At 35.7% G+C, this 27,611-nt stretch overlaps 2 protein-coding genes across 20 annotated transcripts; one reads left to right on the forward strand and one right to left on the reverse strand.

The window, feature by feature from the left end:
• LOC145563143 (uncharacterized) lies at window positions 1–27,611 on the reverse strand. 3 transcript variants are annotated; one of them, XM_081623579.1, is made up of 14 exons: window positions 27,255–27,611; window positions 27,062–27,127; window positions 26,920–26,962; window positions 26,637–26,797; window positions 26,031–26,132; window positions 3,311–3,385; window positions 3,118–3,221; window positions 2,945–3,023; window positions 2,475–2,567; window positions 1,639–1,703; window positions 1,342–1,422; window positions 784–892; window positions 380–671; window positions 1–282 (listed from the first exon to the last, which is right to left on the reverse strand). In XM_081623579.1, the coding sequence occupies exons 1-11, from the start codon at window positions 27,387–27,389 to the stop codon at window positions 1,356–1,358; spliced, it is 990 nt and encodes a 329-aa protein (XP_081479705.1). In that variant the 5' UTR covers window positions 27,390–27,611; the 3' UTR covers window positions 1–282; window positions 380–671; window positions 784–892; window positions 1,342–1,355. The 3 variants fall into 3 exon arrangements, with proteins under 3 accessions (XP_081479705.1, XP_081479698.1, XP_081479714.1); XM_081623572.1 differs by having other exon boundaries at window positions 1–671; XM_081623588.1 differs by having other exon boundaries at window positions 1–671; window positions 1,504–1,703.
• LOC145563165 (uncharacterized) lies at window positions 13,146–23,180 on the forward strand. 17 transcript variants are annotated; one of them, XM_081623688.1, is made up of 8 exons: window positions 13,249–13,429; window positions 13,538–13,596; window positions 19,758–20,069; window positions 20,167–20,221; window positions 20,960–21,061; window positions 21,186–21,278; window positions 21,372–22,025; window positions 22,872–23,172. In XM_081623688.1, exons 1-5 carry the CDS (start codon window positions 13,298–13,300, stop codon window positions 20,972–20,974), a joined length of 573 nt encoding a protein of 190 aa, XP_081479814.1. In that variant the 5' UTR covers window positions 13,249–13,297; the 3' UTR covers window positions 20,975–21,061; window positions 21,186–21,278; window positions 21,372–22,025; window positions 22,872–23,172. The 17 variants fall into 17 exon arrangements, with proteins under 17 accessions (XP_081479790.1, XP_081479798.1, XP_081479785.1 ...); XM_081623637.1 differs by having other exon boundaries at window positions 13,256–13,429; window positions 20,880–21,061; window positions 22,872–23,171; XM_081623606.1 differs by having other exon boundaries at window positions 13,253–13,429; window positions 20,880–21,278; window positions 22,872–23,171.

The raw sequence follows: 27,611 nt of genomic DNA on the forward strand, positions 1-27,611 counted from the left end.
AAACAACTTTTGATAAACACAACACCGTATAATCACGGTAAACAAACTTGTGACTTCCTGGAGATTTACAAGGCCAAAATTTAAAAGTCAAAGGCCAAACTCAGCATATTATCACAGTAACTACTAACTCCTATATTTACACAATGTAGTCAGTCATAATACTTCATGTAATAGGTCAATTATCATGTCCCACACACTGATTTGTGTGATACACAAATCATGTTACATATGATTTACACTATAAATACCGCGCCACGAATCTTACCTAATACACTGCAAAATCTACACTGACGTTACAAAAAGTTAAGCTACTGATTACACAACGAGATGATCCCCCAAATGGCTGATAGGATTGTCTTATAGGAATGTTGATGGTTACCTCAAGCAAGCAACTTCATGACAGTGTTCAGCCTAACATCCTCAAGCAAGCAATAATGCAGAGTTACAGCGTTTTCATCAGCATCATCATTTCAGCCATGGGAAATACAGACACAACAACATTCCCAGGGAAGCTATGCGTCAATTTCAAAACAGCTGGAGTTACTGTCAATCAGTAGCATCCAAGAGCAGTAATTAAGAAGAATCTTGCATGCTAGATCTATATAGCTCCTCGTCCACTATAAGAGGTGGTATAGTCCATGATCCAAGAGAATATCCAGAAATCTTCCCACCTGAATCACCAGACAAAATACCTCAACGACAAAAAAAATTTGTCAGGAAGAAAAGTATACAAATTTCTGTCATCCTGAGATAATAATAATAACACCCAGAAAACAATTCTACCTTCTCTGGTGGCTTCTTCACATCTTTTTTGGTAGCTTGCATAAAGCTTGGGATCCAAAGCTTTTGACAGCTTCTCGTACTTCTCTTCAGCCTCAGCTATACTTTTAGCCTAAGAAGTCAGATATCCATATTTCCAAACAGATGATCACAGATAAGCATCAGAGCTCAAACTAATTTAATCATTTGTACTGAAACAACCAGACAAACCCCCCCCCCCCCCCCACACCCCTAACAAACAAACAAAAATAAATAATAATTTAATATTGAATTCACAAGAATCTATGAAATATTATCTAGATGAGCCATATGACAGTGAAGACACTGCAATCCTTAAAAATCACTAGACTTTTATCAATTTTTACATAATTTTTGAATTAATTATGGTATCAGCACAAGCAGCAGGACTTGGGCTTTGTTATTTTCACCAGACAGACCATTATTTGAACTTACATGAAATTATAGATCTTACCTAATGTTTTTGGTCCATCGAAGTTATATTAAGTAGAAAAAGCAAAGTCTTAACTCTATTATGTGCGCCAACATTATGGCACAACTCACCAGCATGGTTGGGGCTACAGAAGCGCCATATATTCTAACAAACATGCGCAATATATTGAAATTATTCTCCAGCACATCCTCCTGGACAAAAAACCACATGTTAAGAACAGGAAACCTTGAAGCAGAAATTATATTTTCAAAAGACTTTGCTTGTAAGCTGACCTCATAGTCGAACCTGATGCATCATAATTTCCAAATCCATCGGCAGATAATGTTAATCAAACAGCATGTAAAGGTTTTTCCATTACAGACATCATCATATAGATGTATAAAAAATATAAAAGGTAAGTTACTTACAGATCATCGGATACCTCCACTAGAAATTCAGAGATAGTCAAGAATTCCATATGAAGATCATTAACCTTCATTGAAATTGAAAATAGAAATTATCAGCCTCAGAGCAGTGAAGACCCATTGTGAATACACTTCAAAAAACAAAGTGAAACAAGACACATTGGGTGACACATCTTTGGAAAATCTACTCTCCATTAAACAGGGAGGGAAAGTACTCAATAAACAAGAAATCAGTAGTTTGCAGAAGCACATTGTTTTGGACCTCCAATAAGAATATATTATAGTGCACCGTTCACAAGCAGTTTCCAGCAAGCATGCAAAGTTCACGTCATAAAAGCAGTTATCAGCACACAAAGATAGTCTAGAGTATGGAGACTACTTATTATGACCATCCAAGAGAGCATTTAAGATGCAGAACGACAAATACTAATTACTGATTATAAAAACTAAAAATGTATAAAAATGAAACTAATTACATTAAAAAATAAATTTAAAAGTAAGCCACATCACAGAAAAAACATGAAAAATAGACCGGAAACAAGCAGTCAACAATGCAGAGGAGACGAGGCACGCAAACTAGCAAAACATGCAAAAGGGCCAGAAACCACTAAAACTCGAATAGAGTTTGGCGGCCTGGTTGGAAATTTGAAATGAGAGGCAAAATTTAGCTACAGTAGTTGCAAGAATCCTAAACCCCACAAAGTCATATAAACAAAAAGACACCTTCATTGAACCAAATAACACCATCTTCGATTTCCTTCCCCTAGAAAGATTCTCCACTTAATGAAGTGCAAGGAGGAATATGAGATACTTAAACACCTTGCAAAGGAAGGAAATACCTCTTCTCCCTGCAGCTGATACAAAAGAAGATTCAAAACCCGATAATCAAAAGATTTGAGTTGAATAGCCCTCAATGCATCTTCGATTGAAATCTGAAAATAAATTTAAGTCAATAACAACGCATATATTTGGCAAATTAAATATTTACAAACTTCTAAAGAATTAAATGCAGTCAGTAAAAAAATTGCACTAATGAATCCTCATCCCAATGGATATATGAACAATGAGTGATACATCCACACTCAATTCACAAGGGGAAAAGTCTACTTAGTAAATGTTCTTCAATAAACAAGACACTCTCATCTTCAATCACCATACACAAACAGACAGTTGCAAATTTGATTTCAAAGATTTATCAACGATGAGGAACTTGAATCGGAGCAAAAAACAATTGACAAGTGCATTTACAGTTTAATATTTATACAAGGTGAAAATCTGGAAGCAAATATACAAGGTAACATTTTTAAACCTCATCTTGTTCTGAAGCACCACAAAGCCTCCTTTCTAAAGCCCAGTATTCCTCTCCATTTTTCAGTTCTTCTCTAATTCTGCATGCTTGAAAAAGTAGAAAGTTGTTTAGGATGTTTTCTAAACAATAAAAAATAGTCAACGTTGGCATGTAACAAATGCGATAAGTTAAACCTCTTTGTCAGCAGCCCATTACACTGAAGTAGAACCGTAAGTGGCCGGATTGTATCTGACTCAAAATCTTTATTAAACCTGCACGCCAAGGTAGAATATGCTTCCTGGATACAAACAAGACTCAGAAAAACACCTCAGCCTCATATAAACATGTCCAAGAAGAATCTATAAAAGCAAGATATGTTCAGCTTACTTTATCAAATCTTCCATCTCGAACAGCCACTTTGCTTACAGTAAAATCGACCATCTTCTCATTCAAAGTGTCCAACTGTTCAACAAAAGACATCTTAAAGGCTAAAATCCAGACTGAGATAGTAATCATCATACTTAACATCTTAGCACCCGTCGTTACTAGAGTTGTCAAAAGTTGATCCGACCCGAAATACCGACTCAAACCCGATTATTAATCGAACCTTCTGAACCCGAAAAAATGGTGACCCAAACCCGACCTGAAACCAACCCTAGACCCGAGTTGACCCGAGTATGTGAGACCCGAACCCGAACATGAACTGACCTAGAGATGACCTGACCCGAATGTAACCCGTAAATTATTGACCTCAACCAAACCCGACTTGAACCGAAATTGACCCAAACCTGTTTTAACCCGTTAAAACCCGAATTGTTACTAACTTGACCTGAATTCAACTCGACTTGTTCCTAACCCGACCCGAATTTAACCCAACCTATTACAAACCCGACCCGAAATCAGCCCGACTTGTTATTAACCTGACCCAAATTCAACCCGACTTGTTATTGACCTGACCCGAATTTTACCAGACCTATTACTATCCCGACCTAAAAATTCAACCCGATCTGTTATTAACCCGACTCGAAATTAACACGACTTGTTATTGACCCAACCTAAATTCAACCCAAATTATTCCTGACCCGATTTCAAATCACCTTAAATGTGATTTAAACCACCTTATTATTGTTGATCAAAGCATTTTGTCTAGGGAGACCAAGTCGGTCCATGCCAGCAAAAGAAAGGAGCATCATCCTCAAATTTAACAATTAAATATAGTATATATTTGTTGTATGGTCAAAGGAGATAATTATCTTCCTAAATTATAGACTATAGTTCCCTAGTATATTTCCATATATATTATAGTCAAAGGAAAAAATTAGCTTGATAAAAATGAAAATTATTAATTTATAATTAGTTGAACCCGAATATGACCTGACTTGGAAATGACCCGACCTGATTGTAACCTGCAAATTATTGACTTCAACATAACCCGAGTTGAATCCGAGAATGACCCGACTTGGAAATGACCCAACCTGATTATAACCCGCAAATTATTGACTTGAACCGAACCCAACTTGAACCCGAGAATTACCCGACATGAAAATGACTCGACCTGATTATAACCCGCAAATTATTGACTTGAACCGAACCCGACTAAAACCGGAAAATGACCCGACCTGATTCTAACTAAAATTATTGACTTGAACCGAACCCAACCCAACTCGAACCCGAGAATTACCCTAACCCGTTTTAACCCGTGAAAACCCAAATTAAACCCGACCTATTGTTCATCCGACCGGTTATTAACCCGACCTAAACCCGACCCAAAACCAATAAGAAATATGACCCGATGTGACCCGACTCAAACATGACCCAACCAAAACCCGACCCGTATAGGTTACGGAATTAATCCGAATTAATCCAACCCAAGTTGAATCGACCACCTCTTACCGACCTAAACGCGAAACCTCCAAAATTTCTCAAAAAGCATGGATATTAGCATTCAATTTTGGAATTTTTTGATATTTTTCACCCGGAAATAAAAATTTCCGAGATGTTTACCATAGTCCCTAATACCCCCCCAAGAGTCCAATTGGCAGGGTGGAACTATCCAATTTGCCTTTAAACGACCAATTTACGAGTTTACAACTTGCACCGATTTCATTAACTCAGCAATACCACGAACACTTGTGACAACATATAATGATCATATATGGTTCCAAACGGCATAATATGACCCCGAGATATATCCCCTAAAATCTCAATGCTTTACGACACCGGGACCGAAACAATCGAAGTTTCTCAAAATGCGTGGATATTAGACTTCAATTTTGGAAGTTTTAGACTTTTTTTCGCCCGATTATAAAAATTGTCGAAATGTTTACCATGGTCCCTAATAACCTCCGGAAGTCCAATTGGGTGGGTGGAAAATCCAATTTGCCTTTAAAGGACAAATTTACCGGTTTACAACTTGCACCGATTTCATTAATTCAAGCCTACAACGAACATTTATGAAAACAAATAATGATCATATATGGTTCCAAACTACATTATATGACCCCAAGATGTATTCCCTAAAATTACAAGACTTTTCGACACCGAGTGTCGAATACTTCAAAAATTCTCAAAACACATGGATAATAGCCTTCAATTTTTGAATTTTTTTTTACTTTTTTTCGCTCGTAAATGAAAATTGCCGAAATGTTTACCATGGTCTCTAATACCCTCCGGGGGTCCAATTGGGTGTGTGAAACCATCCAATTTTCCTTTAAACAACCAATTTACAAGTTTACAACTTGCACCTATGTTACTCGGACTCTTTCATTTACCTCACGTATCCGTGTCGACACGACACTTGTCGGATACCGACACCGACACTCGGACACTTCATTTTTAACTAAAATCACAATTTTTTTTCAAGAAAATGAGCGAGTCCGATGCTTGGACACCCTTGTCTAATTTGACACTTCTTCCGAGTCCAAGTAACATAGACTTGCACCGATTTCATTAACTCAAGCCTACCACGATATTTATGACAACATATAATGATCATATATGGTTTCAAACGGCATTATTTGACCCTGAGATATATCTCCTAAAATCTCAATGCTTTACGGCACACCAGGACTGAAACAATCGAAATTTCTCTAAAAGCGTGGATATTAACCTTCAATTTTGGAATTTTTCGGCTTTTTTTCGCCCAAATATAAAAATTGCCGAAATGTTTACCATGATCCTTAATACCCTCCGAGAGTCCAATTGGATGGGGGAACATCCAATTTGCCTTTAAACGAGCAATTTACAGGTTTAAAACTTGCACCGATTCCATTAATTCAAGCCTACCACGAACATTTATGACAACAAATAATGATCATATATGGTTCCAAACGACATTATATGACCCTAAGATGTATTCCCTAGAATTACAAGACTTTTCGACATCGGGCCCAGAATGCTTTAAAAATTCTCAAAAAGCGTGGATATTTTTGAATTTTTTTATTTTTTTTTTGCCCGAAAATAAAAATTGCCGAAATTTTTACCATGGTCTCTAATACCCATCGGGAGTCCAATTGGGTGGGTGGAACAATTCAATTTGCCTTTACACGGCCAATTTACTAGTTTAAAACTTGCGCCAATTTCATTAACTCAAGCATACCACAAACATTTATGATAACATATAATGATCATATATGGCTCCAAACGGCATTATATGAACTTAAGATGTATCCCATAAAATCTAAAGGCTTTTCGACACCGGGCTCGGAAACCTTCAAAATTTCTCAAAAAACGTAGATATTAGCCTTTAATTTTGGAATTTTTTTACTTTTTTTCGGCAGTAAATAAAAATTGCCGAAATGTTTACCATGGTCCATAATACCCTCCAGAATTCCAATTGGGTGCGTGGAAACATCTAATTTGCCTTTAAACGACCAATTTATCATTTTACAACTTGCACCGATTTCATTAATTCAAGCCTACTACGAACATTTATGACAACATAAAATGATTATATATGATTCTAAACGGCATCATATGATCCCGAGATATATCCCCTAGAATCTAAAGCCTTTTCGACATCGGGCTTCGAAACCTCCAAAATTACTCTAAAAGCGTGGATATTAGCCTTCAACTTTGTAATTTTATGACTTTTTTTTCACCTGTAAATAAAAATTGACGAAATATTTACCATGGTCCTGAATACCCTCCGGAAGTTCAATTGGCTGGGTGGTACCATCCAATTTGCCTTTAAACGGCCAATTTACCGGTTTACAACTTGCACCGATTTCATTAATTCAAGCCTACCACGAACATTAGTGACAACATATAATGATCATTTATGGTTCCAAATGGAATTATATGACCCCGAGACGTATTTTCTAAAATCTCATTTCTTTTCGATAAAGGGCGCCGAAACTTTTGAAATTTCTTAAAAAGCATGGATAATAGCCTTCAATTTTTGGATTTTTTGACTTTTTTTTTTCGCCCTTAAAAAAAATTTGCCGAAATGTTTACCATGGTCTCTAATACCCTCCGAGAGTCCAATTGGGTGGGTGGAACCATCCAATTTGCCTTTAAACGACCAAATTACCGGTTTACAACTTGTGCACCGATTTCATTAACTCAAGCCTACCACGAACATTTATGACAACAAAAATTGATCATATATGGTACAAAACAGCATTATATGACCCCGAGATGCATCCCCTAAAATTTCAAGACTTTTCGACATCGGGCCCGGAAACCTCCAAAATTTCTCAAAAAGCATGGATATTAATCTTCAATTTTTGAATTTTTTTGACTTTTTTTTCGCCCGTAAATAAAAATTGCCGAAATGTTTACCATGGTCCTTATTACCCTCCGGGAGTCCAATTGGGTGGGTGGAACCGTGGAACCGTGGAACCATCCAATTTGCCTCTAAATGGCTAATTTACCGGCTTACAACTTGCGCCAATTTCAATAACTCAAGCCTACCACCAACATTTATAACAACATATAATGATCATATATGGTTCCAAACGGCATTATTAGAACCCGAGATGCATCCCCTAAAATCTAAAGGCTTTACGACACCGGGTTCCAAGACCTCCAAAATTTCTCAAAAAACGTAGATATTAGTCTTCAATTATTGAATTTTTTGATTTTTTTTCGCCCGAACATAAAAATTGTCGAAATGTTTACCACGGTCTCTAATACCCTTCGGAAGTCCAATTGGGTGGGTGGAACATCCAATTTGCCTTTAAACGACCAATTTATCGGTTTACTATTTGCACCGATTTCATTAATTCAAGCCTACCACGAACATTTATGACAACAAATAATGATCACATTTGGGTTAAAACGACATTATATGACCACAAGATATATTTCCTTGAATTTCAAAACTTTTCGACACCGGGCTCCGAATATTACAAAAAATCTCAAAAAACGTGGATGTCTTTAATTTTTGAATTTTTCGACTTTTTTTTCGCTTGTTAATAAAAATTGCCGAAATGTTTACCATGGTCTATAATATCCTACGGGAGTCCAATTGGGTGGGTGGAACCATCCAATTTGTCTATAAACGACCAATTTACCGGTTTACAACTTGCACCAATATCATTAACTCAAACCTACCACGAACATTTATGACAACATATAATGATCATATATGGTTCTAAATGGCATTATATGAACCCGAGATGTATCCCCTAAAATCTAAAGGTTTTTCGACACCGGGTTCCAAAACCTCCAAAATTTCTCAAAAAACATAGATATAGCCTTCAATTTCCGAATTTTTTGACTTTTTTTACCACGAATAAAAAAATTGCCGAAATGTTACCATGGTCCCTAATATCCTCCGGGTGTCCAATTGGATGGGTAGAACATCCAATTTGCCTTTAAACGACCAATTTACCGGTTTATAATTTGCACCGATTTCATTAATTCAAGCCTATCACGAACATTTATGACAACAAATAATGATCACATTTGTGTTAAAACGACATTATATGACCCCCAAATGTATTTCCTAGAATTTCAAAACTTTTCGACACCGGGCCCGAATACTCTAAAAATTCTTAAAAAAAGTCGATAATAGCCATCAATTTTTAAATTTTTTGACCTCTTTTTCCGCTTTAAATAAAAATTGTCGAAATGTTTACCATGGTCTCTAATATCTTTCGGGAGTCCAATTTAGTGGGTGGAACCATCCAATTTGCCTTTAAACGGCCAATTTACCGGTTCACAACTTGCGCCAATTTCATTAGCTCAAGCCTACCACAAACAATTATGACATCATATAATGATCATATATGGTTCCAAACGACATTATATGAACCCGAGATGTATCCCCTAAAATCTAAAGGCTTTTCGACACCAGGTTCCAAAACCTCCAAAATTTCTCAAAAAAACGTAGATATTAGCTTTCAATTTGGAATTTTTGATTTTTTTCACCCGGAAATAGAAATTGCCGAAATGTTTACCATAATCCCTAATACCCTCCGGGATTCCAATAGGATGGGTGGAACCATCCAATTTGCCTTTAAACGACCAATTTATGAGTTTACAACTTATACCAATTTCATTAACTCAAGCCTACCACAAACATTTATGACAACATATAATGATCATGTATGGTTCCAAACGGCATTATATGATCCCAAGATATATCCCATAAAATCTCAATGCTTTTCGACATCGGGACCGAAATAATCGAAATTTCTCAAAAAGCGTGGATATTAGCCTTCAATTTTGGAATTATTTGACTTTTTTCGTCAAAATATAAAAATTGCCGAAATGTTTACCATGGTCCCTAATACTCTCCGGGAGTCCAATTGGGTGGGTGGAACCATACAATTTGCATTTAAACGGCCAATTTACCGAATTACAACTCTCCCCGATTTCATTAAATTAAGCCTACCACGAACATTTATTACAACATATAATGATCATTTATGGTTCTAAAAGGCATTATATGACTCTGAGATGTATCCCCTAAATTCTTAAGGCTTTTCGACAACAGGCCCTGAAACCTCCAAAATTTCTCAAAAAGCGTGGATATTAGGCTACAATTTTGGAATTTTTTGACTTTTTTTTCCCCCGGATATAAAAAATGTTGAAATGTTTATGACAACATATAATGATCATTTATGGTTCTAAAAGGCATTATACGACTCTGAGATGTATCCCCTAAATTCTTAAGGCTTTTCGACAACAGGCCCCGAAACCTCCAAAATTTCTCAAAAAGCGTGAATATTAGACTACAATTTTGAAATTTTTTGACTTTTTTTCGCCCGGATATAAAAAATGTCGAAATGTTTACCATGGTCCCTAATATCTTCCCGGGAGTCCAATTGGGTGGGTGGAACCATCGAATTGGCCTTTAAACGACAAATTTACCGGTTTACAATTTGTACCGATTTCATTAATTCAAGCCTACGACGAACATTTATGACAACAAATAATGATCATATATGGTTCCAAACGATATTATATAACTCAGAGATGTATTCCCTAGAATTTCAAAACTTTTTGACACCAGGCCCCTATTACTTCAAAAATTCTCAAAAAACGTGGATAATAGCCTTCAATTTTTGGATTTTTTACTTCCTTTTCGCCTTTAAATAAAAATTGCCGAAATGTTTACCATGGTCCCTAATACCCACCGGGAATCCAATTGGTTGGGTGGAACCATCCAATTTGCTTTTAAATGACCAATTTACCGATTTACAACTTGCGCCGATTTCATTAACTCAAGCCTACCACGTACATTTATGACAACAAATAATGATCATATATGGTTCCAAACGACATTATATGACCCTGAGTTGTATTCCCTAGAATTTCAAGACTTTTAGACACCAGGCTCCGAAGACTACAAAATTTCTCAAAAATTGTGAATATTAACCTTCAATTTTTTAATTTTTTTTGACTTTTTTTCGCCTGGAAATAAAAATTGTCGAAATGTTTACCATAGTCCCTAATACCCTCTGGGAATCCAATTGGGTAGGTGCAGCCATCCAATTTGCCTTTAAACTGTTAGTTTACTGATTTACAACTCTCACCGATTTCATTAATTCAAGCCTACTACGAACATTTATGACAACATATGATGATCATTTATGGTTCTAAACGACATTATATGACCTTAAGATGTATCCCCTAAATTCTCAAGGCTTTTCGACAAAAGGCCCCGAAACCTCTAAAATTTCTCAAAAAGCGTGGATATTAGCCAATTTTGGAATTTTTAGACTTTTTTTCGCCCGAATATAAAAATTGATGAAACGTCTAACCTAGTCTCTAATACCTTTCGGGAGTCCAATTGGGTAGGTGGAACCTTCTAATTTGCCTTTAAACGACCAATTTACCGGCTTACAACTTGCACCGATTTCATTAATTCAAGCCTACCACGAATATTTATGACAACAAATAATGATAATATATAGTTCCAAACGACATTATATGACCCACAGATGTATTCCCTAGAATTTAAAAACCTTTTGGACACCGGGCCTCGAATACTCCAAAAATTCTCAAAAAACGTAGATAATAGCCTTCAATTTTTGAACTTTTTTACTTTTATTTCGCCCGTAAATAAAAATTGCCGAAATGTTTACCATGGTCTATAATACCCTCCGGGAGTCCAATTGGGTGGGTAGAACCATCCAATTTGTCTTTAAACGGCCAATTTACCGGTTTACAACTTGCGCCAATTTCATTAACTCAAGCCTACCACCAACATTTATGACAACATATAATGATCATATATGGTTCCAAACGACATTATTAGAACCCGAGATGTATCCCCTAATATCTAAAGGCTTTACGACACCGGGTTCCAAAACCTCCAAAATTTTTCAAACAACATAGATATTAGTCTTCAATTTTGGAATTTTTTGACTTTTTTTCGCCCGAATATAAAAATTGCCGAAGTTTTTACTATGGTCCCTAATACCCTCCAGGAGTCCAATTTGGTGGGTGGAACATCCAATTTGCCTTTAAACGACCAATTTACCGGTTTACAATTTGTACTAATTTCATTAAATCAAGTCTACAACGAACATTTATTACAACAAATAATGATCACATTTGGCTTAAAACGACATTATATGACCCCGAGATGTATTTCCTTAAATTTCAAATATTTTCAACATCAGGCCCCGAATACTCCAAAAATTCTCAAAAAACGTTGATCATAGCCTTTAATTTTTGAATTTTTTGACTTTTTTTCGCTTTAAATAAAAATAGCCGAAATGTTTACCATGGTCTCTAATACCATTCGGGACTCCAATTAAGTGGGTGTAACCATCCAATTTGCCTTTAAACGGCCAATTTACCGGTTCACAACTTGCGTCAATTTCATTAACTCAAGCCTACCACGAACATTTATGACAACATATAATGATCATTTATGGTTCTAGACGGCATTATATGACTCTAGATTTATCCCCTAAATTCTTAAGGCTTTTCGACAACAGGCCCCTAAACCTCCAAAATTTCTTAAAAAGCGTGGATATTAGGCTTCAATTTTGGAATTTTTTGACTTTTTTTTTCGCCCGAATATAAAAATTGCCGAAATGTTTACCATGAGCCCTAATACCTTCCGGGAGTCCAATTGGGTGGGTGGAACATCCAATTAGCCTTTAAACAACCAATTTACCGGTATACAACTTGCACCGATTTCATTAATTCAAGCCTACCACGAACATTTATGAGTTATGACAACAAAAAATGATCGTATATGGTTCCAAACGACATTATATTACCCCGAAATGTATTCCCTAGAATTTCAAAACTTTTTGACACCGAGCCCCAATTACTCCAAAAATTCTCAAAAACGTAGATAATAGCCTCCAATTTTTGGATTTTTCGACTTTTTTTTAGCCCTTAAATAAAAATTACCGAAATGTTTACCATGGTCTCTAATATCCACCATGAGTCCAAATGGGTGGGAAGAACCATCCAATTTGCTTTTAAACGGCCAATTTACCAGTTTACAACTTGCGCCAATTTCATTAACTCAAGCCTACCACAAACATTTATGACAACATATAATGATCATATATGGTTCCAAACGGCATTATACGAACCCGAGATGTATCCCCTAAAAACTTAAGGCTTTGCGACACACTACAAGAAAAACAATTTTGGGCAACGGATTAATAATTTATGGGCGACAAAATTAATAATCGTCGCCCAAACATCTAATTATGGACCACGAGGTAAATTTTGTCACCCAATGTACAATAACAGGCGACGACCAAGATTTTTGTTGCCCTTATTCATAAATGGGCCACGAAATTATTGATAGTTGCCCATTAATATGACTGGGGCGACAAAATAACTTAACCCATTGCCCAAACCAATTAAATTGGGCTGAAAAGGATGTTTAATGTCGTTGCCCATCAATTAAAATTGGGCGGAAATAAAACCCGCTTAATAAAAATCCCAAATATGCCAAAACTTCAAATATTAAACTCCGTACATCATCAGTTTCATTACTTCAGTTCTTCCCTTTCCTCTGTCCCCTATTTGTACCAGAGCTTGCAAAAGCCATTGAAGAGCTATAGTTTTTGCGTGTTTTTGGTCAATTGTGTTTCTTTATACAATATCTAAATCCAAGTTTTTCCTTTCTCAATATTACTTTCTAGTTTGTAATTTTGTCAAACCCTAATTTGTTTGTTAATTTCATAGGTGGTCCGGCGGTGGTTAAGGGAGGCGATAACAACGGCTTCAACGCATCCTCTTAACGGGTCAATTATATAGTGGTTAATATCAATCGAATTTTGTTTTCTGTAAAAAAAAAAAAGATTTTGATGCAAAATAATTGTTCTTTTCTATATTAATCGAGTGACATTCGAGTTTTGTTTCAATAATGAAATGCAAAATTTGTTCTTGAAAATATTCTATGCTTCTAATTTTCCCAATTTAGATCAATGACGCTATTAGTTTTGGTTAATTTCCCTGATTTTGTTCGGCGTGATGTAAGAAGCTTAGATGACAGATTTGTCCCAAGAAATTGTAAGGATTCTTAGTTGGGTAAGATTAACCCAGAATCTGATTGAATTATAATTGCTCGTGTAATATCAATTATTAGAAAGCATATTAGAGGATATTAGCTCGCTTAATATTCAGTGAGAATTATATTGTATTTAGGATGTTCGAAGGACAATGATATTAGTTTAATTACTTTGATAAGTGGTTTTCTATCGGGTCTGATTTTTTATAATTTCAGTTGTTGTTAGTTTGTTACAGATTTACAATATAGAACTTAACATTCTAATTATTACACGAGTAAATTGACTACATATAGAGAGATTCAATTATAAGAGAACATGTCTTATTTTAAAATATGGCAAACTAGAATCTTTATTTGAACTACCCATGTAATATGAGTGAGCAGAATCAATAGAGTATGATAAATATTGACTTTCATTCTGATTAACTCATGTGCAAATAAGAACCTGACTATACTGAACCACGAACTAATTAATTTTTTTGCTTAATTGTAAAGATCCTTCTATTACCCCTTTTGTTTAGGAGCTTAGGAGCTTCAAAGAAGATCTGAACATTAGTGTTTCTTGATCAAGCTACCAATATTCAGGTTGGTGTTTTTTTATTTGATAGCTTTTGATTGTATTATACTTCTATATATATATATATATATATATATATATATATATATATATATATATATATATATATATATATATATATATATATATATATAGATATATAGATAGATAGATAGATATCTATATGGGTTGAATTTTGAGTATGTTTCTTTGATGAGTACTAGCTTAATTATTATCAATTTTGTGCAGCTATATGATTTGAATAGTACCTGAAATTATTGCTTTAAGAGATATGTTTTGATGAAATTTATCCAGTAGTATGCCTTGGCCAAATTAATGTAAGAAAAATGATATAATAAAGAAGCTTCTTTGCATATGATATGTGTAATTGTGTATACACTTTTTGACTTAATTGGTGTGCTTAATATATGGATTAATAATTAGTTTATGTGGATGGATAGTTCTTATTAATTGGTGTGCTTAGGATATGGATTAATAATTAGTTTGTGTGGATGGATAGTTCTTATTATTAACTTGTAGATGACTAATTTTTTTTGTTCTTTGTTTTTATAATTTATTATTAAAATTTTGACTACAAAAAGCTATCAGTATGTAAAAAAAGTAGGCCTAAAAGAAAATATAAAGAAGAATGGTACTTTGTATTTTAGATTTTTAGGATAACACAAAAATCCTAAGCATTAGCTATACTTTGATATTTTTCGGAAGTGGAGGTGATTAAATTGGCATAATTTGATTGTTTTTAACCTATAAACTTTTTCTTGATTTTTTAACTAACTATTTTTTTTGCTATTATGCTGTTACGGACTATCTTTTATTTTAAATTTCAAGAATGAATAGAGATCGAACTTGGATGAACCACAATGGTATAAAGGATAGACGAAAACCAGAGTATAAAGCAGGAGTCGACGAGTTTTTAAAGTTTGCTTATAGGGAAAAAAATGATGACACCTTGTTGAAATGTCCTGTTTAAACTGTAGATTGAGTTTGGCCCATGATCGAAAAACTATGCAATGCCACTTACTAGTATATGGTATAGATAGTAGTTATAACCCATGGGTGAGTCACGGAGAAAGTGGTGGGCTAGATGTTAATAATGAAGATGATAACACGATGGAGGCCTCACATAATGACGATGATGGTGATATACCATTTGATGACATGGCTCCATTGGTTTTTGATGCCACAAATGCATGGAATAATAGTACAACTTATGAGGTTCATAGTGATGGTGGTAACGCCATGGAGTTTGGTTCTAGTAGTGGCAATGATGAAACTCCTAGTAAGGAGTTAATGACATTGCTCGAAGACATGGAGGCCGAATTATATCCAGGGTGCAAGACATTTAAGAGATTAGAGTTTCTTATCACATTACTACACATTAAAGTTAGCAACAAGTGGAGTGATAAGTCTTTTTCAATGTTATTGAATACATTACATAGGGCATTTAATCATGATAAAAAATTTCCATCTAATTCTTATGAATCAAAAAAATATACAAAAGCATTAGGATTGGATTATGTAAAGATCGATGCATGTGTTAACCATTGCATTTTGTATCGCAAGGAGTTTGCAAATGAAGAAAAATGCCCTAAATGCTTGACTCCTAGATGGAAGGAAAAAGTTGTGCAAGGTGGTGATGTGTCTTCTGGTGACGAAGACGAGGGTGTTGCTGAAAAGAAAACTCGAATTCCTCAATTAGTTTTACGTCATTTTCCTCTCATTCCAAGGTTGCAAAGGATGTTTGTCTCCTCGAAGTTAGCAAAGGACATGCGATGGCATAAGGATGAATGCTCAAAAGATGAGGTAATGAGACACCCAGCTGATTCAGAAGCATGGAAGTCCTTGGATAAAATATATCCAGACTTTGCTGCTGATGCTCGTAACATACGCTTGGGTTTGGCAAGTGATGGCTTTAATCCCGGTGCTAACATGAGTAGCAGATATAGCATTTGGCCAGTGATGTTAGTTCCATATAACTTACCTCCTTGGATGTGCATGAAAAGTAATAACATGATATTATCTTTGCTAATTCCCGGTCCCAAATCTCCGGGAAATGATATAGATGTATTTTTGCAACCTCTAATTGATGAACTAAAGGAATTGTGGGAGACAGGGGTAAAAACTTTTGATGCTCATGCCAAAGAGACATTTAATATGCGAGCAGTGTTGTTGTGGACTATTAGTGACTTTCCAGCTTATGCTAATCTCTCTAGTTGGAGTACTAAAGGAGAACGTGCATGCCCTAATTGTCATAAAGATACAAGATCAGCTTGGTTAAAACATGGGCGCAAATATTGTTATATGGATAACAGAGTGTTAGATCACAAATGGAGACGTAATAGGAATTTGTTGGGTGGAAAAGTTGAACGGGGTCCTCCTCCTACTCCACTTACAGGACATGATGTTTTAGAGCAATTGAGTGGCTATTCAAATGTGGAATTTGGAAAAGGTGTTACCAGAAAACGAAAGAGAGGCGTGCATCAATGGAAAAAAATAAGTGTTTTCTTTCAATTGCCATATTGGAGACATCTTTTAGTGCGACACAACTTAGATGTTATGCATATAGAAAAAAATGTTTGTGAAAGTATATGAGGCACACTACTTGATTTATCAGGGAAGAATAAAGACACCTTAAATGCGCGATTGGACTTAGATGATATGAAGATGCATAGTCAATTACGTGCCAAGCATTTAGGAGATAAAAAATATAAAATCCCTCCAGCAACATACAACCTAACTTTGAATGAACGAAGAAAAATAGTCACCTTTTTGTCTAACTTAGCTTTTCCTGATGCATATGGTTCAAATATATCGCGGTGTACATCTTTACAAGATGGAAAGATCATGGGAATGAAAACTCATGACTTCCATGTTTTCATGCAAGATTTGCTTACCCCTGCCTTTAAGGGTGTCATAGATGAGAAAGTGTTGGAGCCTTTAAGGGAGCTCAGTTTATTTTTCAAGCAATTATGCTCAAAAACTTTGAAGGTTTCCGACTTAGAGCGAATGGAATCAAATATCGCAATCACCTTGTGCAAGTTAGAACGTATATTCGTTCCTACATTTTTTGATGTGATGATACATCTTCCAATTCACTTGGCTACTGAGGCTAGGATTGCCGGCCCAGTACATTATCGATGGATGTATCGTTTTGAAAGGTAAGGTTTTAATTTATATAAAAAAATAGGTTTTATACGGAGTATATAAATAAATACTTATAGATTATAACTAACTTTTTTTTTAAAAAGGGCGATGAGGACATTTAAATCACATGTACGGAACAAAGCTCACCCTGAAGCTTCAATTGCTAATGGGTACATAGAAATGGAATGTCTAACATTTTGCTCAAGATATATTTCTAAGATTGAGACGCAATTTAACCGTCTAGATCAAAATGACGATATCGATCATCAACCCTGTCCGTTTTTTCTAAAATGGGCAAGTCTTGAGGGAAGATAAATATAAAGCAACTGGCTTTTGATGAACGGAAAGAAGCTCACCTTTATGTTCTAAAAAATTGTGACGAAGCACAACCTTTCTTAGAGTAAGTGTTATGATGTGATTGATTTGAAATTTTTTTTATTAAAAATATATACAATTAACTAACTATTAGTTCCTTAATTTCTTTGGTTAGTGAGTATCTAAATGATACGAGTCTTCCAAAGATTGACTTTTACAAGTGGTTTGAGAATAGGGTAAGTGAGCACACCCTTTTTTTTCCTATTATATATTTTTTTCTCTTTTCTTGATTGTTTTCTTTATTACTTATTGTGAAATACAGATTATTAAGCTGTGGAAAGATGGGGATGTAAGGATTACCGAAGAGTTATTTTGTTTAGCAAGAGGACCCATGAAACGTGTTGTGACTTATGATGGATATATCATTAATGGATTTAGATTTCACACCAAAAAACGGCAAAGAAATCGAAAAACTCAAAAAAGTGGTGTGGTGGTTAGAGGCGATGAGGAAAGTGGAGAAAAGAATTTTTATGGGATTTTAGAGGAGGTTATTGTGTTAGAGTATGGTGCCTTAAAAAATCGAACAAGTCCCAAAGTTGTTTTGTTTAAGTGTAAGTGGTTTGACGTGTTTAGTGACGGGAAAGGGATTAAAAAAGACAATTTAAAAGCAGTGCTTATCAATGTTACTCGGAGGTTAAGAACCAATGAGTCATTCGCTTTAGCTTCTCAAATTGAACAAGTTTTCTATGTGACTGCTCATAATGAAACAGATTGGAGATATGTAATTAAGGCAAATCCACGAAACTTCTTTGATTTCCCTAATGATGAAGATACTCATGAAAGCGAATCATTATGGGATCATGTGGCTCCACCGGTTACTAACTATGAAAATGAAAATGATGAAGACATTAATATAGTTAGGGATGATGTTGAAAATGAAGTGGTGTACGCTAATATCAACCAAGGAGATGATTTCATTAATGAGGATGAAGAGGAAGAGGAGGAAGAAGAAGAAGAAGAGGAGGAGGAAGAATTGTCTAATATGGAATCTACATTGCAGGCTCTTAACGATGACCTTGAAGACAATGATGATGACAGTGATAGTTCTAGTGAATAACGTACTTAGCATATGAAAGAGTCATTTATTTATATATTTGAAACTAGTTAAATAATTAAATATGCTCAGATGCTTTATCAAAGCTTTTGCTTTAGTTATAATGTCTATAACCTCTTGGTTTAACTAATTTTCTGTTTTTGTTTATGTATTTGTGCAGAGTAAGTAGTAGCTAACTGTAACTTTTCTAATTGTTGCTTTTATAATTTAGATTATGTTTTAGTTCACTTATGCTAATGGATGATAAAAGATTTAAGCAATGAGCTTGGTGATTCTAAATAGTATATATTGAATTCGATATAGGTGAAGAAGTGGCTAATTAAGGAGTTTTTTTTAGTTAACTAACTAGTTGGTTTTTGCAAGGTATAAAGGGGCTGGTACTCTGATCAACAGTAGGTAATATGTGTTTTCTCCTCAATTCTAGCTTAACATGTGGGAATTAAAATGCTCTTTCAGTGAGTTAACATGAATATTGCTTGTTTATTGGCCAAATTTTTTATTTTTGCAAGGCAGTACTCATTAACTCACATAATAGTATGCATATAGACAAGTATAAACCATGTTTCCTAACAACTTTTTTCATGATTTGTGCTTGTTATCTTTGAGGAAATGATCTCTACAATGTTACCGGTTAGTTTCATGCTCACAAGCCATTTCTTTTGAACTACATTTTATGTTGCTCTGAATGGAGAACCATCTCATTTAATGTTGCTCATAATTTATTTAATTATTGATTTTTTTATAGGAAAATGTCAATCATTCCAACTTCATCAGAACAAGATCAACAAGAAAATGAGATTCAACAACCACCACCAAGGTTGACTTATCATGAAAAGCGAAGGATTGACCAAGCTGAGCTTCGACAAAAATTCCCTGATCGTAAGAGGCGTGGCCCTACTAGGGGTTTAAAATATGCTTCCAAAAGAGCAAGAAATCCAGAAGAAAAGATTACGTTAACTTTTATGGATGAGCTTCGACGTGTGGTTGGTGAAAAGGCAAATGAGTTCATATGTGATTGTAGCAATTGGGTGGAAGAGTTTTGTCCTTTGAATGCATTGTATGCCTATTACACTTGATAAAATTACCTTTTATCATTTCCATTTCTTAATGTGTATGTGGATGATTATGATTTTAATATTTTCTTTTTGTCACAGGAATTGGGCTAAAATGGATCCTGATGCGAAGAAAAGTTTATATGACAAGATTTTGGTGAGTCAAAGTATATATAATTCAATTATAAAAGTTATATATAGTTAGATAAATTAGCTTTTTTTTTTATAGCAAGTCGGGAATATTATTAATCAAACCAAATCAACATCCGCCAAGGCTAATATTCCTTGGGGAAAAGAGTCAAGAAAAACAAACTCCGACCCACTAGGGGGAGGGATCATAGCAGCATAATGTGCAACAACATTACCTTATGTTGATCTGCCAACCTTCTGTTGCTTAACAACAGTAATAACAGCACTTGCATCCCCTTCCAACTCGACTTTAGTAAGGGATAGAGACTTAGCTAATAGCAGCCCCATCCTAGCAGCAAGGGCCTCGGCCAGCTTGACAGAAAAATCACCTTGATATCTCTTCACTGCAACAGCAATCAAACGCCCCCTATCATCACGTATAACAGCACCAAGGCCCACCCCATACCCTATAATTATAGCTGCATCAGTGTTTACCTTCAAGCAACCTTCAGGTGGGCGAAGCCAGCTGCTTCGGGAAGTCAGTCCCCCTGCCTCACCACACCCCACAGCCTTGTTGTACTTCCTGTAAATTAGCTTAATAATGATATGTTCTGTCAGATTTATTTTTATTAATAATGATATGTTCTGTCAGATTTATTTTTATTTTTAACTTGATGATTTACTAGGCAAAATACAATTTACCTGAAAAGATTGGTGGTGCGGACGCAACTGATGCATTGAGCTTTCAATGTTCTATATTATATAGGCATTGGAGGTTTAGACTCAAAGAAAAATACTATAGAGGCAAAACAAAGGCAGAGGCTAGAGACAATAGACCTTCAACTATTGATCCGATACTGTGGGATTGGTTGGTTTATGAGTATTGGAGTTCCCCAAAACAAGAGGTAATGTGCTTCCTTTGTTTAATTTATTGCTAATCTGCTAAATATTTTTGCAATTATACTACATTAACTTGCCGGCTCAACTTGTAGGCCATTAGCAAAGTGAACACAGCAAATAAATTGAAGTTAACTGAAACACCGGCTAATGGTGCAAAGTCCACAGCAAGAATTTTCTATGATATGGTGTGTAGTTTTGGCCTTTTACTACAAAAAGTACAAGTTAGACATTATTTATTGTAAATTCTATGATATGGTGTGTATTTTTTTCATACGTAGATTAACGAGCCACAAATTGTTGCCAATCAAGTCGAAGGGTTATCTGAACATGCTGAAGTGCAACAAGATCCCATCTATGTGAGATTATATGAGAAGACAAACAAGTATGTGAGATTACAAGGAAATTGCCCAGGAATATTATTGTTGTTCTGTCTTTCATGTTACTATTTAAATAGTTATGCCTACATTAGCCTTATCTCATACTTAATATGCATAATTTTTGGGGCTGATTTCATTGAATAGGCATATAAAAAAGGATGGAAGTACTATTTGGGAACCAAATGCTGAAAAGAACTATGAAGAACTCAATAGGCTTCACGAAACTGAAATCGCAGAACATGGTGAGGACACACTGAGTGTAAAAGATGCTTATATGAAGGTATTAAAACCTAAATCTGGATATGTGAGAGGACTTGGTCCTGGAGCTCGACCACCTACAAAAGTTAGAATCCAAGGAGATGATATGGATAGGGTTCAACTCTCTACTCAAGTTCACACACTAAGTGCGTCAAATGAAGAGCTCAGAGCATCTAATGAACAACTTAAAGCATCAAATGAGGAGCTCAAAGCAGAATTTTCAAGAATGAACAAGGAAGCCATTGAACGTGAAAATAAACTAAGAGAAGATATGCTAAAAATGTTTGAGGAAATGAGGTGTGCAATTTTTTCACAAATGATTTAATTTATTTAGGCCAATGAGGTATAAAGTTAGATCATAATGTACTGTGATCAAATTTGGGTTGCATTGTCTTCCGTATAGGAGACTTAACTGTTTCTGGTTTATATGTACTGTGATCAAATTTGGGTTGCTGCCTCAACGCTGCTCGATGTTGCTGCAATGCTTCTGCAACGATGTGGGGCTGCCGCAACACAGCTGTCTGTGGAAGGAACGCAATGCAGCAGTTGTTGCTGTGGTGCTGCCGCAACGCTGCTGTTGCAGCTGCAGTGCTGCCGCAACGCTGCTGTTGCAGCTGCAGTGCTGCCGCAACGCTGCTGTTGCTGCTGCACTGCTGCCGCAACGCTGCTGTTGCTGCTGCACTGCTGCCGCAACGCTGCTGTTGCTGCTGCACTGCTGCCGCAACTCTGCTGCAATAGTTTTAGGAGCTTTTTCCACGTGCAGCAGTGTATTTTGATGTGTGTATATCTGATATGTAGATGATTTACATTGCAAGTGTAGGAAGCATACATTATTATTAATGTCAAATTTCTCTAATTGACAAAGAACAAACATGCATTACATATCAAACCATTTAGCGTTCATTAGAAAAAAAAATGCTAATTATGACTTGATACATGGAGAGGTGATTGCCCCTAAATTTGACAAATTTCACAATTGTGAGTTTATATTATTTCAAAATGCATTTATCAAGATTTTTGTAAAGATATGTAAAAATATGACCTCCCTTTTATGTGGTGAAAGAAGCAATATTTTGTAGCTTTAATTCTATTTTATTGTATCTTTTTAAATCGTGTATCTAATTTTGGAATATTGTTTTACAGGAACAAATGATCGTGATATTTTCATGACAAGCCAAGGAATATAATGTATATTTTGAATATATTTTCTCTTATTACAGGTAGTAATTTCTAGGGATTGATAAATTTAACTTAGTGCGATCATAGTACTTGTTTCTTAGTAGAAAATTTTAAATTTAGTTGTAATTTTGATTACCTTCGGACCATCAGTTGAACTTGGAGAAAGTCGTAGTACTTTTTGATGATCTTTCAGTTTTTATGAACTATGAAATGCAATTGTATTGAAATTGTGAGCTATTATGTACTATTGTCCAATGAATACTATATTGATATATATTATATGAAAGAGTGCAGGAGAACGGTAAAAAATTAGTAAGACAACAACAATAAAGTCATTGCCCAATATTGTAATTGGGAAACAACATAGTCACACATAACTTGTTGCCCATGCAATGATTTGGGCAACAACATAATCAAACATAAATCGTTGCCCATTAAAAAATTTAGGATAAAATCCAACGAATATTCAGATTTAAAATTGGCGCTGTATTTTAAATTGGGCAACAGATATAATAAGTCGTTGCACAAATTAGTTTGGGCGACGACATAATTGTTGCCCATATCTATGTATGCCATGTCACAATTTAACGTTTGGGCGACGAAATACTGTAGTCGTTGCCCAAAAAGCAATAACAAAGGCAACGACAAGCAAGATTCGTAGCACAAAAGTATAACTTCGGCAACAACATAATCTGACGCCCATGCCCTGCTTTGTGCAACTAAATGAAAGCACGTCGCCCAAACATGAATGGGCGTCGACCCTATGGCGACGAGCCCACGACGAGTTGAAGTTCGTTGCCCAAACTAATGGGCGACGAATAACCAAGTTAGGGCGACGATAATTTTTGTTGCCCAAAATTGTTTTTCTTGTAGTAACACCGGGTTCCGAAACCTCCAAAATTTCTCAAAAAACATAGATATTACCCTTTAATTTTGGAATGTTTTCACTTCTTTTCGCCCGAATATAAAAATTGACGAAATGTTTACCATTATCTTTAATACCCTCCAGGAGTCCAATTGGGTGGGTGGAACATCCAATTTGCCTTTAAACGACCAATTTACCAGTTACAACTTGCACCGATTTCATTAATTCAAACCTACCACAGACATTAATGAAAGCAAATAATGATCATATTTGGGTTAAAACGACATTATATGACACCGAGATGTATTTCCTAAAATTTCAAAACTTTTCGACACCGGGCCCCGAATACTCCAAAAATTCTAAAAAAACGTGGATGAGCCTTCAATTTTTGAATTTTTTGACTTTTTTTCGCTTTAAATAAAAATTGTCGAAATGTTTACCATGGTCCCTAATACCCCCCGAGAGTTTAATTGGGTGGGTGAAACCATCCAATTTGCCTTTAAAGTTTAAACGACCAATTTATCGGTTTACAACTTACTTGCACCAATTTCATTAACTCAAGCCTACCACGAACATCTATGACAACATTTAATGATCAGATATGGTTCTAAACGGCATTATATGACCCCCAAATGTATTCCCTAAGATCTCAAGATTTTGCGTCACCGGGCCCTGAAATCTCCAAAATATCTCAAAAAGCGTGGACATTAGCCTTTTATTTTGGAAACTTTTTGACTTTTTTTCGCCCGCAATAAAAATTGCCGAAATGTTTTTCATGGTCCCTAATACCCTCCGGGAGTCCAATTGGGTGGGTGAAACCATCCAATTTGCCTTTAAACGGCCAATTTACTTGTTTACAACTTGCACCGATTTACCGATTTACAACGGCCAATTTAATTAACTTGCACCGAACCCGACTTGAACCGAAATTGACCCAAATCTGTTTCAACCCGTCAAAACCCGAATTTAACCCGACTTGTTACTAACCTGACCTGAATTCAACCCGACCCGTTCCTAACCCGACCCGAAATTAACCCAACATGTTAGAAATTCGACCCGAAATCAACCCGACTTGTTATTAACCTGATCCAAATTCAACCCGACTTGTTATTGACCCGATCCGAATTTACCAGACCTATTACTAACCCAACCTAAAAATTCAAACCGATCTGTTACTAGCCCGACTCGAAATCAACACGACTTGTTATTGACCCAACCTAAATTCAACCCAAATTGTTCCCGATTTCAAATCACCTTAAATGCAATTTATACCACCTTATTATTATTGATAAAAGCATTTTGTCTAGAGAGACCAAGTTGGTCCACGCAGCAAAAGAAAGGAGCATCATCCTCAAATTTAAGATTTAAATATAGTATATAATTGTTGTATGGTCAAAGGAGATAATTATCTTCCTAAATTATAGTCTATAGTTCTCTAATATATTGCCATATGTATTATAGTCAAAGGAGATATTTAGCTTGATAAAAATGATAATTATTTATTTATAGTTAGTTGAACCCGAATATGACCTATTGTAACCTGCAAATTATTGACTTGAACATAACCCGACTTGAATCCGAGAATGACCCGACTTGGAAATGACCCAACCTTATTATAACCCGCAAATTATTGACTTGAACCGAACCCGACTTGAACCCGAGAATGACCCGACTTAAAAATGACCCGACCTGATTATAATCTGTAAATTATTGACTTGAATCGAACCCGACTTAAACCCGAGAATGACCCGACCTGATTCTAAATCGCAAATTATTGACTTGATTTGAACCCGACTCGAACACGAGAATTACCCTAACCCGTTTTAACGCGTGAAAACCCAAATTAAACCCGACCTATTATTCACCCGACTCGAATGTAACCCGACCTGTTATTAACCCGACCTAAACTCGACCCAAACCCGATAAGAAGTATGACCCGACGTGACCCGACTCAAGCATGACTCAACCCAAACCCGACCCGCATAGGTTATTGAATTAATCCGAATTGACCTGACCCGAGTTGACCCGACCCACTCTTACCCGACCCAACCCTGTCCCGTTTACCCGAATTGACAGCTTTAGTCATTACCTAATCTACATAATGGTGAATGGCTATTGCAATCTATTTCCCTTTATTTAGTAGGATAAGATTTTTTTTTTTTCTGAAAATCCCTAGAAGAGAACCAGATGGCCCCCGAACTAGTTCAATAAAATTTCCTTTAGATGCTAGTTACAAGACAAACAATAAATCTCCATACCTGGTAGATATAGCTTTCAACGAAAGAAAGCACAGGTAAATATTTGAATATGGATTCTGGCCTGTTCAGATCCATCCCATGGAACATAAAGTAAGATCTACACTGCCAAAAAAAAAAAAAATAAGAATGTTACCATCATAGAGTTTGACAGACTGACAAGGTCTTCTTTTACTAGATAAAATAAACAACAAGAACATCCACCAGCATTAATAGACAAGAATCACTTTTTAGTACAAACAACCTACATAAATTAACCAGGCTAGTAAAGTTTAACTAGAATATGGATGCAAGTCTAGGAATAAGAAGCTTTTCTGAAGATTTTGCATGTTTCTCATATAAATTGGAATGTACTAGTGCCCATAGCTATGTTGACGGTTGGATATCCAATAGCTACTGAGGATGAAATGAAAAACCGTGTCAAATAGCATGCAGAGCAGCATGATAAGTATAGTAACCTCAAGGCAATGGTAAGTAGGGATCATCAAAATACATATTAAACTATCTAAACAGTTAAACAACATCCACAATTCCAATTAACAATCTCAACCATTGCTGAGTCGCAATGTGATCAAGTAACATGCTTTTGAGGAATATAGAATCACTCACAAAGTCTTCAAGTGTGGAATTAGCTCTTTGCATAGCATCCAACCCAATTAAAGCCATGTCTTCACAGACTGCATTCGATCCTGAACCACGGCTGCCATCACCAATATCCTCCTTAACCAAGTCAACAGACAGTGGATCACCCAAACCACCCGTCTGTTCACCTGCAATAACCACGAGGTACAACTTAACCATAAACACTCTCCAACTACAATGGTGGGTATTGGGTAAAACCCAAAAGAGTCTTCTCAACAAACTAAAAATCCAAGGTTTTGATTATTCTCACCAGGCAAAACTACCAATGCATTCTCAAGAAATGACGGCGAAATCTACGCAATAAATGTAGAATTACAACCAAGAAAACAATACGTATCACAAATTAGAAACGAATAAATGCATAATTAACAGATTAAACATAGATTGATCACCTTAGGTAAATGTTGGGAAATTAAGCTACATTTGTCGTCAATACTCAGTTTTCCACTGGGTTCAATCTAAATCATAAAAAAGACATGGAATTTCACGAATTATTGTTCATTAGTATTGCAAATTAAGAAAGTAGATTGCAAAAAAATTAAATAAATAAATAAAGTACTTGGTACGAAAGGGAGAGTGAATTACCAGAAAGAGGAGAAATTGAGCGAGAAAACGGTGGGAATCAGAGAGAGAAGAAGTGGGTGTTGGAGAGATGAAGTGTTGGGAATCCATGAATATCAGCATCCTCTGTATTTCTTCCAGTTTCTTCAGTCCCTCCATTCTCTGCTGCTTGTTTGGAATAAAGTACGGAGTAGAAAGTTAAGTTAATCAAGGGTGAAAGATTGAACACAGGTGATTTTTGCTTGTATATCAACCCTAGTTTATGCAAAATTGCCCCCCAACAATTTTTGCAATGACATTAAACGGACTTCAATCCTAGATTCCTAGCCTCCTAGGTCATGGACACTATTTTAAAGAGTACCTCGAAACTCAAAAACTAAT

Source organism: Chenopodium album, chromosome 1 (genome assembly GCF_948465745.1).
Source record: "Chenopodium album chromosome 1, dcCheAlbu1.1, whole genome shotgun sequence".
In the NCBI taxonomy this organism is placed as follows: Eukaryota; Viridiplantae; Streptophyta; class Magnoliopsida; order Caryophyllales; family Amaranthaceae; genus Chenopodium; species Chenopodium album.

Coding starts and splice junctions, on each gene's coding strand:
- LOC145563165 (XM_081623598.1), top strand. CDS start 13,298: ATGCCAAAACTTCAAATATTAAACTCCGTACATCATCAGTTTCATTAC. Junction 13,430..13,537: donor ATAGTTTTTGCGTGTTTTTG/GTCAATTGTGTT, acceptor TTAATTTCATAG/GTGGTCCGGCGGTGGTTAAG. Junction 13,597..19,757: donor TCAACGCATCCTCTTAACGG/GTCAATTATATA, acceptor ATTTTTTTATAG/GAAAATGTCAATCATTCCAA.
- LOC145563143 (XM_081623579.1), bottom strand. CDS start 27,389: ATGGAGGGACTGAAGAAACTGGAAGAAATACAGAGGATGCTGATATTC. Junction 2,568..2,944: donor GTGCTTCAGAACAAGATGAG/GTTTAAAAATGT, acceptor ATTTATTTTCAG/ATTTCAATCGAAGATGCATT. Junction 1,704..2,474: donor ATCAGCTGCAGGGAGAAGAG/GTATTTCCTTCC, acceptor ATTTCAATGAAG/GTTAATGATCTTCATATGGA.